The 18,098-nt window shown below is 41.4% G+C and overlaps 1 protein-coding gene across 2 annotated transcripts in view; it reads right to left on the reverse strand.

The window, feature by feature from the left end:
* LOC120503174 (phosphatidylinositol 3-kinase regulatory subunit gamma) overlaps positions 1-18,098 on the reverse strand; it is a 77,719-nt gene that overhangs the window by 10,512 nt on the left and 49,109 nt on the right. For both annotated transcript variants that reach the window (XM_039711389.1, XM_039711390.1), the window contains 5 exons: positions 6,439-6,550; positions 4,037-4,135; positions 2,413-2,593; positions 1,473-1,598; positions 540-682 (listed from right to left, as the gene is read on the reverse strand). In XM_039711389.1, the coding sequence (XP_039567323.1) occupies positions 540-682; positions 1,473-1,598; positions 2,413-2,593; positions 4,037-4,135; positions 6,439-6,550 (661 nt within the window). The remainder of the gene's footprint in view (positions 1-539; positions 683-1,472; positions 1,599-2,412; positions 2,594-4,036; positions 4,136-6,438; positions 6,551-18,098) is intronic.

An 18,098-nucleotide genomic window follows, 5' to 3' on the forward strand; every position in this document is an offset into this window, starting at 1 on the left:
TGTGGTTCATAAAGCACTATGTCAAGTGAGGCATTGTACCTGGCCTTTCTTCAAAGGCCTAGATCCAGCTTTTTCTGCTAATACCCTCTTGGAAGGGCAGTTTCAAACAAAGCACTCACTGAATTTGTTAGATGACAGCCACTAAACTGTGACCTTCTCTGAAAGTGACTAAAACTGACTACGGACAATGAGATTTACCAGACTGATGTACATTTCACAGTTTGCAAGTACAGAGTTCTCTGAATTATATTCTGAGCAAATCCAACTAGAAATGGGATAAGCAAATTAAATCATTATTTCCTGTTCTTTCCTGGTCTTCGTCACAGTATCTTGATTTACTGAAGTTAAGAGAGGATAATCCAGAGATTTCCCAGCTCTGCAATTCCTTGAGAGAAGAGAGCTCTACTGAAGGCTGAAATACCTTGAGGGAAGGTCTCAGAAAACAATGAGCTTACGAAGTGGTTTATATGATGCTGTAATGGCAGGGTCAGAGTGGACAGCACTGTTTCCAGGTAAGCAAACATAACCTGAGAGCTCACCGCTCAATTTCTTTGTCGTTGCCCTCCCTGCGGAATCGCTCGATGTATTCTTTGCTGTATCGCTCTTGTGAGTGGCACTGCTCCTCAAATATCTTAATTGTTTCATTAAATGCTTCGATTGCAGTTCTCTTCATCTGAATTTCCTGTGTGAGGAAAGAGGCCTTCATCATTTGTTCATAATACAGATGACAATGCAAGACTCGATTACTCGATTACTGATTACTCAAATACTGAAGACTCGGTTCCCTAAACTGACTGAGAAGATGACATTTCTTCCCCCCACTAAGTTAAAACAGGATTAATCTGCTTTAAAATCAGTCAAATGTCTGAGTAGGGTCAGGAAAGAACTGAGCAGACTTTACTCCCTGTAAGTCTACCCTCCTCCCCTACACGATGCTCTCTATTAGGCTGCAAACCCCTCAAACATTTTAGTCATATTTTCCATCTTAGTTTGCAGGAAGACTGCCAGCAAACCTCCTCCCCATATATGAACTATCTTATTTTACAAGAAGCAGTCCAAATACTGTATTCACACTTCCTTAATGTATAATATCTGGTAACTGACTTGCACATGATTTCACAAAAAACCTGGACAAACCCTCTACAACTCTCACTGCAGCATGTGGCAGCTGGAAATACTCAGCAGCCAAGGAAAAACCTGCAGTGCAAAGCTTGTAAGTGTTGGCCTTCTCCACAGCTTTTACTTTAAGCTAAAAAGTTCAGCTCCTCTTTGCTCCACACCATACCTCTAGGACTATCAACAACAGCAATATTCACTGTTTCCATCAAATATGAAACTTCCTTGCTGTATTCCACAATTTACTAAGATTTTTTCCCTTATATTGCCTTTATTAGCCTTAACAGGATAAAAAAAACCCTTTGCTTTTTAAACAACAATAAACACATTCTACAAAAAGCCAAAGCAGTACCAACCTGGGATGTTCTGGTATATTCTTCATACAATTTGTCATACTCTTTGCTCTTTTCCTGATACTGAGCATGGTATTCTTGAAGCTTTTTACCTACTGCATCTATATTATCTTCTTTCACCAACTGATCCTGTACATACAAAGAACTATTAAGTCTTCAAGCAAAGCAGCTTTTCCTTAAGAGTTTGCATTTTACAGATATTAGCATCATGTTTTATAATCCAGTTTCTAGAGAGCACTGTGTCTAAAACTGCCTTCCTTTGTGCAACATGTTCCACAGTTTACAGACACAAGGAACTAGAACTATGGGACACCAAGAGCCATGCCAAAATCCTAAACTTCCAAAAACACACCACACCTTACTTTCAGGATTGCTATCCCCAGTTCAAGAAAGAAGGAAGCTAATTGCTTAGAATCTTCAGTTAAAGATCAGAGCTTTGGGTTTGTTTTTTTTTCCCTTTTCTAAAAAGTTCTACAGTTCTTTTTCCTTAATGCAAAAATGTGTTTTGAGCTACTGAATAAAAGTTTAAAAAATGTTCTTGAAAAATTTAGATGGCTATGCACAGAGTGAGCAGCTGCACAGCTCCCTCATACACCACTGGCCACAACAGCTCTCAGTGGGTTCACAAGGGTCCAAGGAGAAATGAAAAAGTTTCTCAAAGGTTCAACTCTGCTGCCTGTCAGGGTTTAAATTCTCTGTTGGGCTTAGATGGAGACTGGAAACCTGATAAAGTAGCAGCTTAGATGGTTAAACAATTTGGAAGATGCAAGTGAGGCCAAATATGAAAATTTTGGAAAAAAAATTTTCCTGTTTTCAAAAAAAACAACCAACCAAAACAAAACACACACAAAAAAACCTCACCACCAACAAAAAAAAATTATTCACATCTGCAATTTTTTTCTTGTCTGCACAAGAAGCCATTGGGGTCTGATGAAGCTCTTACCTGCTGGTACCTGGACACGGGATACATCAACTTCACATCGAGCTTGGGGTTGTACTGAGCAAGGGACTCATTGCGGTAGTGGTTAATGAGTTCCACAACGGAATTAAATGTCAGTGGGTCAGAAAAGCCATATTTTCCATCCCGATGGTAGATCTTTATCAGTTTGTTGTTGCCACCCTTCCTGTAAAGTACAGTCATTCAGAGGTTTTACAGTGTCCCTCCCATCCCGCAGCAGCACTAAGGCTGATGACACCAGTGAAATTCCTGGGCGAGTGGCTCCCACACTGCACACCTTCACAGGGATTCTTTACACAGCAGTAAGTATTAAGTAGTTTAAGAGTCAATACACACAGAATTATCATCAGATTATTTGAACAGGAACAAAGCCCAAAGTAAATCTCTTCCTATGTGTTCATTCTGGAGCCAGCTTATGGTACTTAAGTCCTAGTTTTGCCAGAAGTTTTGCAAGGGAAAAGCAGAATGCTGAAGGCTGAATAAAGGAGCTGTAAGAAAACCCAAACCCATAACTTCCTGCAATTCAGGGTCACTAACAGTATACAACAGAATACAGATTTAGACAACTATTAATGAATATTTTTGAGTTATGGGTGCTAACACAGGATACATGAATTTACAAAATCCTTAGAGGATAACAAGATGGCTGGAAATGTAGTCATCCAGATTTATACATTCTAGTGGTTTCCCCAAATACAGTGCTTATTTTTTGCTTTTTTTTCCCAACAACAGACTGTTTAGACACTGTCCTGTCCTTCCCCTGCAGTTATAATTTTGCCTCCTAAAGACAAAAATTCAGTAGAATTCAGTAAAATGACCAAATCATGCCAAACCTTAGCACACAGCCTGTGAACTTGGAGGCAGAAGTTAAAGCAGAATTTTGACTACACCCTTGGGATCAAACCTACCACTAAGGCAATGGAATTTCAAGGCAGGATCAAGTACCTGCTGTATCACAGTAACTCCCAAGGGTGTGCTACAAAGGCTGTGGCTTACTGTGCCTCACCTGCTTGTCCCTAACAATCAACCTTGGGAGCCTGTCAGAGGCAAGTGGCTGGGCAGGCTGGGCAAGGCACCAGAGGCAGTCACATGAGGTTTCTGCCTAACTGCAGAAGACAGGGCTGGGGCAGCTCTGGGAATCCTGCCATGTGCAGACATGAAGCAAAGAACATGGTTCCATATCAATATTCCCTACACTTTGGATCAGAAAGAACAAGATACTCTTTTTACCAAGACATTGTGTTCAGTTCTCCAGAGCTGCACGCTGATTAGGTGTTCAACACTCTCCCATTAATCAAAGGCCTGGTTTACAAACACCTTTTACCTTAGCAGTTCTGAAACCATGAAGCACTCCTGAGCAGCTCCTCCCTGAGTCCCAGCTCATCTACACAAGAGATCCTCAGGGTCATGCTTAGTGAGGGACAGGACTCAATGCACAGAGCAGAACTGACTGTCACACCTGGCTCTTTATCTGCTTGTTCTGTGATGTGCAGAACTGGGAACACCTCTCAGCTTGAGCCACACGAGCTTTACACAGCCAGGGCTGTCACTGGAATGGCAACAGCTCCTCAGGGTTTTGCTGAGGGGACCACAAGTGCTCAGTGCTCACCGCAGTGTCAGAGTGTAGTCTCCCTGCATCTTGGTCGACGCGTCGCGCACCAGGAATGTTCCATCTGGCATGTCTCGTAATTTGTCATTGACTTCTTCCCTGGAGAATGGAAAGGGAGGGAAAATTAGAAGTGCTAAGGACATGACCACCTTTGCCACAGGTGAAACATCGGACCCAGCAACACCAATGTCTGCAGAGCTCAATCTTCTGTCATGCTCAGGCTCTCCAGTTTTTTAGGCCACCCAAAGCAAGTCTCAACTCGTGCAGCTGTACTAAAGAAAAGTAGCTGCAGTCAACTGCCACTTAGGAAGGAGTCTCTGTTTAAACAACAGTAGCAGCTGTGACTCAGTTCACAACCTTTCTCTTTAATCTGCTCAGGTTTTAAAGTCCACACTGGAACAGGTGCCCTTTGAGAAGCCAGTCCTGACCTCTTAAGACACGGTCTCTAGAATCACAGCTCAAAGGTGCCTAGAGTTTAGCACAGTTTTAGTCTCAAGAGGCTCATTATTGGCTTAACTCTGATCTTATTTACAGCCCTTTTAAACCACTACAACCTTGCTAGCTTCAGTGCAACTTTTCCTTATTTACAACTGAGGCAGAAGGATACTCAGTCCAGAGCTTTAAGCTAAACCAAGAAATCTTTTAGTGAAAGTGAGCACCTGTAGGCATTAAGAAAATTATTTCAACTGAAGAGATATGCAACTTGCTTATGAGCATTTCACCCAGATTATGTATCTCACTTTATGACAGCTCCCTCAAAGGTTTTGGAAGCCCTAAGCACTTTTTAATATAATCATTTGGAAACTGAAGTTTCTCAGGTAGCCTCAACATTTTTTAGGTGCTGTAGGAAGCCTAGCTGAATCTTACAAAGAAAAATCAACAGCAGTTGTTTTTTTGTTCAAATACTAAGGAACAAAAGTATTCAAAAGAATAACAAAAGAATGGCCTTAGCTTTGATTTAGCTACTTGAAAACTATTTTGTTAGTAAAGCTGACTCCTACTGAGTATCACATGCTCATATCCATTTATTCCTCTCGGACCATTTTACAGATTGGACCCAGTTAACTCTTTTTTGAATGGACAGATAATGACCTACAAGTTTGTGCCTGCAAGTTGCACCCTGGAGCTTATGACAGAATTTTCAGCACTAGTTCTTGACTGAAGAACATTGCTCCTGCCCTGCTAGCCTGATGCAGCCTGTACCTGCTGGCTGCCAAACCAGGGTCATAAACAATTCCATCTTTACATAAGCGTGTATCAAGTTTAAATCTAATAAAGCCACTCCAATGTGATTTGCAGTGCATTAGCTCCTGCCATCATGGGCACTGGTAATTGAGGGACAAATCCACAGTCAATAAACTGATACCAATATTGAGCAGTTTTAAACAAACTGTGCCTAGTGGGTTTTGTGATCAGGTTTTGCCACTCTGCTTCAGCTTAAAATTAACAGAAAAATATCTCTGCCAAGGCCCTTCAAAAGCAAGATCTATGAGGGTTTGCTTTATAAAAAGATAAGGGTGGTACAATAAAGATATGAAAACTTTTATTTCCCTTCTCAGAATGTCAGTGAGCTCATGTGGCAAACACACTCTTCATGCCTCTATCTGCTAAAGTGCTTCAAAGTATTATGTGCACAAGTTTGAGCAATTCCTGATCACACTCCCAGCACATTCCCTGTCCTCTTACAGCTCCAAATTCCAGACTCTTCAGAAGTGCCTTAAGAGGGTAAGAGATGACTGAACATTTCAGTTCTTTTATGCAATTAAGTATATAAAAAAAGGTTTTTCATTTTCTGAACCTAGCCCAAGCAATCTATTTTCTCAAGTGCATAAAAAAGGGTTTTCTTAAGAGGCAAAACTTAATTTGTTTGCTATGTGTCTCTATCATCTGCTCAGTTGGATGATGGTTAGCATTTGCAAGAGCTATTTTTCATATCACTATATAATAGAGATTAATATAGCTGAAATTTTAAACAAATGTTAAAGAAATAAAAAATAAGAATGCAACTCCTTTTATCCTGAAATATTAATTTTATACTGAAATTTTCCTGAAGTGCAGGCATTCCAGGATTGCATGCTTACAACACTTCATTAAATATCAGATTCAGAGGCATTTATCTTCTTTTTGAAGACTGTATATGTGGGCAAATTTAGAAACTCAAAAATTACTGTCACCAAGACTGGCAATATCTGCACCAGAAGAGCAACAACTTAAATATCCTGAATCCAGCTAAATGCTTTCACTTAGGTGCTTTGTCAAGCATGATCCTAAAGCATCCCTTCCAGTAAAATGCTGCCTGAAATAGGCATGCTCTTTTTGTCTTCAATTCTAGCAGGCTTATCCTACTTTTAACAATATATATTAATACATTTTAATTAATATGTTCTAGCAATACTGCTTACCTTGAGATGTCCCCCCAGTACCACTCTGCTTCCTGCAGAGAGAAACTGGAATTGTCCTTTATTCCATTTGTATTGACTGGAGTCATTGGTTTGGGGGGCTTTGGAGGAAGAGCTGAAAAAGAAAAACAGATCAACAGAAGGTAAACAGGAGAAAATAATCACTAAACTGTTAATGAAACACTACAGAAAAAAACCCAAAAAACCAAGAGAAAGTGTGCATCTTGAACTCAGCTTTCAAGCTCACTAAAACCAAATGGAACTTGTAATCTTAAAGGAAGTCTGAAGTCAACTGTTCCACTGTGATCTGAGATTTTTTAGTATCAAACGCTTGAGGGAGGGGAAAAGTAAGGAGTATGAGGAAATGTGAGTTTTTGTTAAAAGAAGACTGGTGCAGGCACAACTACAAGGGCAGGTGCCGCCTAAAGCTCCAAACAAATGACAAAGGTGTATTGTGTTTGAAAGCCACAGCCTGGAGAGCACTGGGCACCACTATGGAAAAACTCCAGTTGCTCAGGCATCAGCAGCCCTGAAGCCAGCCCACAAGAGCAAACAGGTGAACTCTTCAGAAGGAAAAACACTGCTAGAGAGCAGTGGTGGCTGGGCAGGGCTGTATCTGTCACACACCCAAGGTTCATGTTTTACATTGGGTTTGTCATTTAGGCTTCTGTTTGGAACAAAGAATGTGACTCTTTGAGTACTACAGGACATGAGGTGACAAGGGAAGGGGACAGGGGATGATAGAATGCCTGCACTGCTTTGCTGAAGTGCAAGCTGAAGTGTTTACCACAGGAAGAGGGATGCTACAGATGCCCAACAGACAGGCAGAACTGCACACCTGCAGGGCTGGTGCAGCCAGCTCAGAATTCCCCTATCCTGAATTCATGGCAAGCAGGGTTTACTTCCATTCTCAAAATAGCTTACACAATGTAAGGGCATGCAAGATACCAAAGCTGTTTCTGTTTGGCCAGTTTTTACTCAAACAACTTTATCATGAACCTGACTGTAAACCCTGAATCAGTTAATTCAGCAGCCACAGGCACATTCATGTACTGGGAGAGACTGGTCTGTGAGCAGAAATGTATTATACATTTTCTTTGGGAAAGGTGTCCTGAACATTCTCCCCTGTTTTGCAAAGACCAGATTCTTCATCAGGAATATTGCCAGCAAAAAAGAGCATTTTTCAGACATTTCATGAGAGTGTTTTACAGAGGGACAGGTCACATTCGCGCATAGAGTAAGAAAGCAGCTGCACACATTGATTTGCTAGCACGTTTCTCAGTCAGACCCTGAACATCTGCTCCCAGCCCTGTGCCCTCACCATCAGATTACACAAGCACCAGCAAGCAGGCCTGACAGAGTGACAACAGCCATCTTTCAGATGCACAATCCCCAGGTACACACAGAAACACAAACAAAGGCAGCAGAAAGAAGATTTTGATCTCCAGCTTCAGCACGGAATGGCTTAGCACTGAGAGGTGTGCTACTTGGCACCATCCAGCTGCTCACCTCTGAGCCACACCTCCCACATTAAAGAAGAGAAAACAGGCTTCCAACTGCAGTTCCAAATACCATTTCATGCTGAATCTCCAACACAGTAACTTCACTGTTCTCTGACAAACCAGTAGATGCTTTAATTGAGCCAATCTAAACTAAATCTGAACCTTGACCCAGACGTTTGCACCCTGGGGTTGCTGACCAAACACCTGATTCAGATAGCAGCATTCATTCTGCGGGCCCGAGCATTAAACCCTAGCATACAGGTTCTTTTTATGGGGTGAGCTGGGAACTTTCAGGTGTGCACACATCTAGTGAGGCAATAACAGGTCTTGTTGTAAAAGGAAGGTGAAAACCTTCAGATTCAGTGAAGTAGCTTCCTGGTTAGGAAGCTTCAGTTATTCCTAGCTTAACTACTACAGTTGTTTGTGCAGTGCACAAGTATTTGCACAAAGCACCGTTGAGAGTAAGACATGGCTCCAACAGCCCCATCCAGGGTCAGAGGAACACATATCCAGGCTAAGCTGTGGAATCAATTGCATTCACTGTGCTGTTCCATCTCCCCCGTTCAAAGTTCCTGAATTAAGAAATGTCATCAGGTCCTCCCTGCTCCCAACATCACATCTGGGACAGGACAGCTACAGCAGCTCTGAGTCTCATCAGTGTCACAGTAAATCTAAGTTCAGAAAACCTGTAGATTTACTTCAGAATCTTTTGTAGGCTCTTTTGAGTCATCAAAAAGCACATTAGGTTTTACATTAAAAAACACACAAGAGTGCAGAGAGTTCTTAGAAAGCTGCACCAGCACCTGCAATTATTTCAAAGGGACCTTCAAATTAAGGCCTGGACATATCAACAACTTCAATATATTTTACAGTGTAAAAAGCCTGTTTTACACTGGTAGTGGGGCTTTCCAGAAGGGGCTTTCAAGTGCTCTCTAGAATACTTGAATACTTCTCTAGCCCTCCTTGTAAGATTAGGTCTTGCTCCTTTATACACTGGGGGATTATTTGGCAGCTCTGTTAGGGTTCACTCCAAAGCACTGGGTGCAGAAAAGCAAAGACCAGAAAGGTAAGGAATGGCAGTTGGGACTCAGAGCACTAGACATTACACCAAGTGTCCCTACTACAGGTGGGAATTTCTCCTTTCCTTTAATAGACAGATATCAGTTCTCACTATCGGGACGTTGCCTACAGAACTTCATTCTTCATGAGAAAACTGGAAGGAAATTCTTTCAGGGAAAAGAATAAGGCTTGGACCAGTTCCTGTAAAACCTGACTCATGGAAGCCAGTCCTTTACACAATAGACTTTTGAAAAACGCTTTTTAATAGCTTGCACATTTTAAAAATACAAAACTATTTGCAAGGGTGGATCCTGTTTCCAGAGAGCTGTGTATCTAATTCTTTACTTTCAATGCTTTGAGCTCTTTGAGTCATAATAGATTTCCCCCTGTACTGGATAAAGAACCAGGCCCTTGCTCTTGCTTTACCCCATAGGCCAACATGCCCATCCATTTCAGTGTTTCTTGGCTACCCTCTCAGCCTATAGACTTTAATCTGTACAAATGGAGAACATCCACAATAATTTAAAAGCCTCACAGCCCAACCCTCTGATGACAAAGGGGAATATTTTGTAATGGCATGGCAAGTCTACTGCAACAGAGCAGCATCCACCACACTGCTGCTCTCATAATGCTGGCCCAAGAGGTTGCTAGGAGAGACATCCTAAAGAAGTTTTTGTTTAGTACCTAGATGGTACTAACAACCCTGCTCAGAGAAATCCTGTGTTGCTTCTACAGAGAGCCTCAAAGAGTCCACAGATTTTGATTTTAAATTCAAAAGAATTCAGTTTTTTTATACCTTACTCAATGAATATTAGAGATCTAAAATCCTCAAGTAAGATAAGACTGGCTTGAAGTCAACAGAAATGCTTTCAAGAGCAGCCGTGTTTCTTTCCATGTCACTGAGTTCAATTCTGATCTAGCCACAGGCACAATTTTACTTTATCTCAAAACCAGCTCTGATTAAAGTGAGTGATCCTGATGGTTTCTTGCCTACTTTTTCCTGGGAGAGAAACACTGATCACAAGTGATTAACAGCACAACAGATCTATCTGTTCTAATAAAGAACTTTCTCTTTGCACCAGATACACAAGCATTCTTCCCCTAGCATGTCTCTAGGACAGCTTTAGAGTACAGATCTTTCCAAACTCCAAAAGGTGACAGCTCAGTTGTACCCTTGACTCCCACATGAGAACATTCCAAAGATCAGGTTCAGCCCTCAGTGACTGCCTGGCAATGAGAGCAGACTGGCTCTCCCTCATGCATTCACGGGTATATCTGGTTTTAATTTCTTCAGCAACTCTTGTTCCCTCTTTCTAGCTTTCCGAGGCAGACTAGCTTGAGCTAAACCCCAATCCTAACTTAGTGTCACATAGAAGGGGGAAATAAAAATGAGCTGGTGATGGAGCAGAGGGATGGCAGCCAATGCGTGCCAGGCGTGGGATCGGATGTTGCTGACGTCAGGCCCTGGAGGCTGCTGTGCCATTTCCAGCAGGTACCTTCAGTGAGCTGCTCCCACACTGCAGGGCCCTGGAGGGACAAGCCCATGGACTGGCCTCTGCCAAAGGTAGTTTTGGGATGCTTTCTTGACTGTGCAGAATTGTTTTTTGTAAAGGGAACTCGTGACTTTAACTGAGCTGACTCTGAAATTCAAAGCTCCTCCAACACCCAGGCAGGCAGGGAAGCTGGCAAGTGTCTGAAGTCCAACGCCGCTGTATTTCTTTTAAAGTCTCTCGTAAAAAATTGTGGGCTATATTGGTCCTGAATTTAACTGCAGTGGAGTAGGTCATGACTTCAATGAGATACACACATTCCCCAGTCAGGTTTTGAATAAAAAATTTTACAAGTTTACATGATCTAAGAGCCACCGAGCCCTGTGTGTGAGGGTTTTCAATGGCACTGATTCAGGAGGAAAACAGGAAGAATGCCTCGGTTATCCAAGCGCTATATCCCGTGCAGTATCCAGTCAAACAGGCTATTTCTTCTCTGGCTGCAGTATTTGTGCACAAAATCAACCTGCTAGTTAATTAAACTCTAATTTTCACTTTTAAGGCAGATGCCACTTAGTCTAAGAATGGCTCCACAACTCATTTTTTGCAGTATTTTCCAAGAGCTTCAAGCCAGATACTTAAAAGCATAGCAGGTTCAAATGCAGCATTACATCTACCTTACTGTTACAAATAATCACAACTACCAAGTACTCTGATAAAGTCAATTTTGAGTCCCTCAGCACTTCCGTGGGCTTGTTTACTAGCCTTCTTTCTGATGCTCTCAATCTACTCTCTCTCTACATTGTGACAAGCAGAAAACAGATCAGAGGATTTCCAAGACAGTTACTCAGCTTCAAAAAGGCTGATGTACAGTAGATACCCTGCAAAGTGTAATATAAAGCTCTACAAAGTGTCATTGCTATGGAAACATGCAAGTAATCTGTGGTTAGGCCAGCTAACATTTTAATGACATAGTCCTCGAGGAGAGAAGGGTTTTCCCTTTGGAGATATAGATGAAGACTTGGAATGAAAATGTAGGCTAGCTTTGTTGAAGAGAAAAATTCACCCCAATCTTTAACTGTTCTCTGCCGTCTTACTCAATTTCTCAAACACTCTTCTCAATTTCTCTAACACATTTCAGGCAAAGCCTCAAAATCTTTCCCTCCCTCAGGAGTCCCGTACTTGTCCCTGCTGCATGAGAACCCCTCAAAGACATCTGTGAAAAAAAGCACAGGCTTGTGCAGAGGTTTTCCAGCTGACAAAGAGGAGGGTCGTGCCCACCTGCTGACAGCAGCTCATTCCCCACCACGGCAGGTAAATGATCTTGGCAGCTCCACGTCTCAGCTCTCCTGCCAGACCCCTTCTGCAGAGCCTTGAGCACCGACGCCCTTCGGAGCTGCCCCTCCTCAAAGGGCAGCTAATGTGCACAGAGCACTGCTCTGGGAATGGGGAAGGAAGCTCCTTGATGGAATTATTGCTGGCCACAGAACCTCAGGCATGCTCACATTTTCACCCTCCTCCCCCAAAACAGGCCAGATGCCAAGGAGTAAGACATATTCAAAGAATTGAAGTCTTTCAATATCTCATTACAGAAAACAGCAGACAAGTTGGCAGAAGGCCAGGCAGGCTTCCAATAAAAACACTCCCATTATAGCTTTGCTTATGTTTCTATGAACTTTCATAAAAAACAACACCTTTAAGAAATATTTCAGTTTCTATTAATTGGCTTTTTTGATAAAGATCTGTTTTGTTTGAAAACTCCCCAGCTATCCAGCCCTCTCCCACACCTCCCAATCACCGCTTCACCTCCTGCAACCTGACAGGCTTCTGCTGCACTCTGCTCCTGATGAGCATCCACAGCTACTGCACAGGTTAAAATATTATCTGCTCTGGGGCACCTGCAGAACAGGGGACAACAACAGTGTGTGAAGAGGCTGGATCAAATTCAGCATTTCTTTGGGTATTTCAAAAGCATCTCTCATTACTTTGCAAGCCCTGCTACTTCATGGGCTCAGACATAAGAAATGGAAGATGTTCACAGTGAGATAAATGACATGGGGATCTTTCACTTCTGTACCAAAACATAGTTCCTCCCCTTCATTCCAGCCTTTGCATGAAGGTGCAGAGCCAAAAAAACTCAGCATCCCAATTATTTTCACTGCCCAAAGAAAAACTGTTTTCCTTCCAGCCCAGAGCCCAGTGTGACTGCTGCAAAGCTACAGCAATGTCAGAGGTTCCATGATCAACAGGGTTGAGGTGACTGTCCCAAAATTAACATGAGGAGGATAAAAAGGATAAGTCCTCTTTCACCTACCAGGCATAATTAGGACATTCTTAATGAACTGGAGAGGTTTTAGAACTTTTGCCATGTTTCATCACTCAAAGATTATCACTACCCAGAGTCATATGCCTGCCTCACACAAGGAAGGAATAATTTTATCATGTAAACAGCAGGCCCAGGCTTTTGCCAGCTGTGGATGAAAGTCCATGACAGACATTTTATTGCCATGAAAATTTCACATATTCAACAAGAATATTGTACTTTACAGTATCAAATGTCAGGTCTAGAAGACTATACAGCAAAAGTAAACGTAAACTGCAAGGAGGAAGGAGTTTCCCTTTTTGCTTTCTAAGTAAAGCAGCTCCTCATCTGCCTTCACAGAAGAAACACCACAGCATGTTTTCTACTCCTCCACAGGCAGACTCTTCAGAACACTATTAAAAGTACTCTTTGCTCAATATGCAGGAATAGATTTTTTGACAAGAGCAAGGAAAACACAAAATTCAGAATAAGCAAAGAACTACAACGACTGAGAATGAAGAACTGGCTTTTCATTGTAGAAGAGAGGGAATGAAGTCAGGACCAAGCAGTGACAGCTATGTCTAGGAGACATACCAAAGCCAAAAGAAAAATACCTTTAAAATAATAACTAATTTTAAATAATAAATAATTTAAATGGAAACAGCTCAGGGCTGTTTCCCCCAGGTATTTCAAAGACTAATCATCCATCCAGATGTCAGGTACAAACCTCACAAGGGATCCAGTTCACAGAAATAACTGGTGCTACTGAGAAGTTTGCTGCACAAGAGGCTATTTAAAAATAATAATACAGCTGCAAATGCATATGATTCTTGCTGCTCTAAGCAGCATTTTATTTCAGCTTACCACTAGCTCCAGTCTTTCAGAGCAGTATGTAAAATTGTTCCTCATACAGTACGTGCCCTTGTGCTATGTCAAACCATTTTCTAGTTACCAAAGCACAAATATTTCAACACCACCTAAATTGCGAAGAGTGAGCCATCTAAATCAAGATCAAAAGGTGCATTTCTAAATCAAGACTCCAGAAGAAATTTGAAGGTAAAAAAGTATTCAGAGGGAATGTGTTGTACACTTTGTCATGAGTCATCTTCTTTAAGAACCTTGATCTTGAAGGAAGCTCCACTGAGGCAGAAGTCCCAGTCCATGGGATCCCACGCAGTGCCTGCAGCACAAGGGGAGGTTCAGAGCAGACATGGAAGAGTCAAGCCTCAACTGCTCATGCTCAGATTTAATCTCCTTACTCAATACATGGTGCTCTTCAAAGTATTTTAATGAAATCCATTTCAGAGCAGCAGCTTGACTTCTCTCACTGCCCCAAAACTTATCAGTGAGACTGCACCCTTCAAAACTGAAAGGATCTTAAACACTCTTCTCATTGATTCAAGCTGCCTTGTATCCTTCAAGAGGCACTTTTGGAGACAGGAGATGAATCAGGGCAACGAAGCCAAAACCACCAAAGACTTCTAATTGGACACTTGGGAGCAGTTCCTTGAGGACCAACGATGCAGATTCTGACAATGTCCCCAGGACAACTACACAGGGCAGAGCAGCAGTACTGGAACACAGTACAGAAATACAGCCTGGGAAATTCAATTGCAATGTACAAATTTACATTGTAACAGACGACAGGACTTACAGCCTCAAGTTCAATATTGTCAATGAACTTCTCATCCATTTTATCTCTAAGACACTTTCCTAGGACAGGTGTTGAGTGCAAGCCCTACTGCTCTCACTCAAAAAGCCCCACACGTCAACAGTGAGACAAGTTCACCCCACTACAGCAAATTTTCTGGAACTCCATTGCAGCAGCTGTGCTTTCAGGGGTCTTGTTTGGGTTTTTAAAAGGAGGCATGCAAGGAAGGAAAGAATTCCTCCAAAAGAAAACATGATTCTGTGCAGCATCAGATTTTAGGGACTCTGGAAACAAAAACAGGATGAGGCTACAGAAGGTAAAAACCTAAAAAAATTGCTCCAGTATTCTTCTTTCAAGGGTTAGAGGAAGAAACTAACAGAGAGTAAGCAGTAGTTAATAAAAGGAAAGGATTATGTTTGTAAGGAGAAAACTGGCCTGAAGTACAAGAGTCACAAAGTGACACTGAACCAAAAGTCAAGTTATTCTGTAGCAAAGGAACAAACAATATTAAGGAGTAGATTGGTATTTTTACAATTCTTCCAAACCCACCAACTTCTGTGTAGAGAAATGTGATGGTTTTGAAGCCATTTCTAGGTAACTATTTGTCATCTTCAGGAATATCTGCTTTTAGAAGTAACATTCCTATGAACTACCACTAAAATCACAAAAACTGGTGGAGTCTGGGTGAATGCTGGAAGCAGTCACAGGCTGAAGCAGCTGAAGTATTTCATCTCCTTTGTCAAAGTGCTCTGGGTGGAAGGCATCCATCTTGAGTGTGCTGCTGCACTCAAAGCCAGTGAAGATCCTGGATCCTGTTCAGGCACAGGAAAGCTTCAGAGCTCATTGTGCTGCAGAATCAGGATTCACCAGGCAGCTGGTTGGTGTTCAGCAGGGCAGCTGGAGTTCTTTTTGGAAAGGGCTACAAGAGGCATCACCTGCACTTTGCCTTTTTTTTGCACTGTATGAATCCCTGTAAAGACCTCTGTATATAGGCACTTTTCTTCAGAACTAGAAAAACTTAAGATACTGGAATATATTCGCTGGAACACGGCAGAATCTTTGTTGAGTGGAGGACACAGCAAACATGAAGGACAGTGAAAATATCTTCTGAAGAAGTTACATCCCCTCACACCGTTTGGGGACACAGCACCAGCTCATTGCTGTAGTTTACATTATGTGGAGAAGCAAATTCTTGCTTACTTAGCTATTGTGCAGACTTTAACCTGTCAGAAGAAATGAGATAAAAAGCAGAAGAAAAAAAAGACAATCTGACTCATTTCCATAGGGGCACTTAGTACATGAGCAGAGATTGTTCCTTAAGCATTACTCAGCAACCTACTTTACAAAAATGAGTTTTCCAAAAATCCACTAGAACACACCTATTGCTTTAATGGGACTGAAGTTTTACAGCAAACTGTTTCAACACAGTTAACAGTCTTTCTGACAATAATAAAGCCTAAGCTTTAAAACACACAGGGCATGCTGATAAAAGTATTCTTTATTCTTCTCTAGCTCTCTGCCCAAAAAGTGACTCACTAAACAACCAACATGAGGTGATGTAAGGCACCCAACTGTGTTCAGTCCTGGGTGCAGATGTGTATGACCAGCTATGCCTCTGTTTTCCCAAGCTGTAGAGCAAAGATAAGCACAAACAGCTTCAGTCTGGAATAAGATAACCATACAGGCAATGGCAAAGACAGAAGACAGCTCTGCTGCTTGGGAAAGGAACAGCCCCACAGAAGACTCCAGGAAGAGTCTTCTCCTTTTAAACAAGTGAGACAGAAGGAACACTGTGATTAATTCCTGTCAGTACAGGAATCATGCAATACACAAATCTGCTTGGAACAACAATTGCAGAAATAACATTTGCTGCAAAAACACACGTTGAAGAGCTTAGTTTCTTCTCAGAATGTTCCCTCGTGTTTTAGTTTGCATTAACCTATAGCTTTAAGAACACAGAGCTGAAAAACTCCTTTTAGCAAGTTCTGCCTCCCCAGCTATTTCTACATAAACTGAAAACCTAGTAATAAACACAAATGTCAGCCTTTTAAGTCAGGCTCTCTCATCTCAAGCAAAACAGCATTTCACCTTCTATTAATGATGCTATTTTTTGTGGTCATGTATTTAATTGAAAGCTGATGAGTGATATTCTTTAACAGTTAGAGCCATCAAAAACAAAATGCAATGCAAGGAACTCAAAAGCAAGCCTAAAAATGCAATCAGAAATAAAAGAATAGTTACAGAAGTCATTAAATAAAAAGGCCAGTAGAGAACTCTAGATGAAACAAGAACAGAATAGAAGCATTTCACCACTCATAGAAGCTGAGACTCCAATCCAAACAATTTTACCAGATATGCAGAATACAGTGACTGAGTCTTATTTACTCCCTGCTCTACCCCAAATCAGCCTGCACAAACTTCCCTTCTGTAACAGGGAAACTCTTAATCCCAAACACCTACTTTTTTTGAAATACATTTGCAAAAAAAAAAAAAAGACAGTTGAAGCTACAGTGCTGTTGTTTTGAATACTTTTTTTTTTAAGATGTGCAAGAACAGAACTTTTCTTTGATAAGCTTCTGGAGTCAGATAAGCTGAAGGACAACACTGACAATGCTATTCAAATTTGCATCTGTTCTCCCATTGGAAAACCAGTCAGGCATAGACAGGAAGTGTTCACCTACATCTGGCTACTGTGTACCACAAACCCAATTTGAGAAGCCACATTCAGTTTCCACTGTAACACTGATAATGATAGAGCACACCTGGTATCCCAGTAAACACTGCCCTTGAGCTCAGAACCCTGTGTTTTCCAAATTACAATTACAGTATCGCTCCCCTAAAATAAGGGTTGTCAAATTATATATGAGAATAGAAACTATAATGAATAAATACAGTCTTTCCCATAAATACTTGGAATATTTATCTTACTCATACACTGGCAGTGCTGCCTAAACTAAATAGCCCACAAATTATTGCTTCCCCTGCTTAAATATTGAAAGATTTTGTAGCAACAGCATTGTTACAGCATATGAGGCAAGGCAAAGTATTGTTCTTGAAAAAGACAGCTGAATGTTATAAATGTAGTTAGTCATATTTCAAGGTTCAAACAGGTAGCTTCCATATAGCTTTAGGTCAAAGAGTATTGTACTGTCTGTTCATAGACAGAGCTCATTCTGCATTAGGAAGCCTGCCTTAAACTTGTGGTTTTCTTCATAACCCACACAAAGGAAACTAACCTCTAATTTGTAGTTGAGCCAAATATCTTTGCTGACATCTGTATCAGAAATCCCAGCAGACCACTCTTACTGATTTTCATCCAACTGTGACAAAATGTATTCAGTGATTACACATTTTATCACCAACACAACTGATAATGTATCCCAGATCTACAGAGGAAAAGACATTACTTAGCCCTTCTAAGTAGAAGTGAGGCAATATATAGGTAGTTGTGCTTTAGATACTCTGGTAACTTTTGCATTCAATTTGAAATCCTCTGTTCTAAAACTTCTGGCAGTAACAACTTTTTGCAGACCTGAACCGTGTTGTCAAATAAGTTAAATTCAACCCAGAACCCATTCCCTTGTCTTTTCACATAGCAAGACCCACAGCAACAACAAACATACGAGTGAACCCCTGACAGTTTCCTAATACCAGACCAGCAC

Source organism: Passer montanus, unplaced genomic scaffold (genome assembly GCF_014805655.1).
Source record: "Passer montanus isolate IOZ18808 unplaced genomic scaffold, ASM1480565v1 scaffold25, whole genome shotgun sequence".
Lineage (NCBI taxonomy): Eukaryota > Metazoa > Chordata > Aves > Passeriformes > Passeridae > Passer > Passer montanus.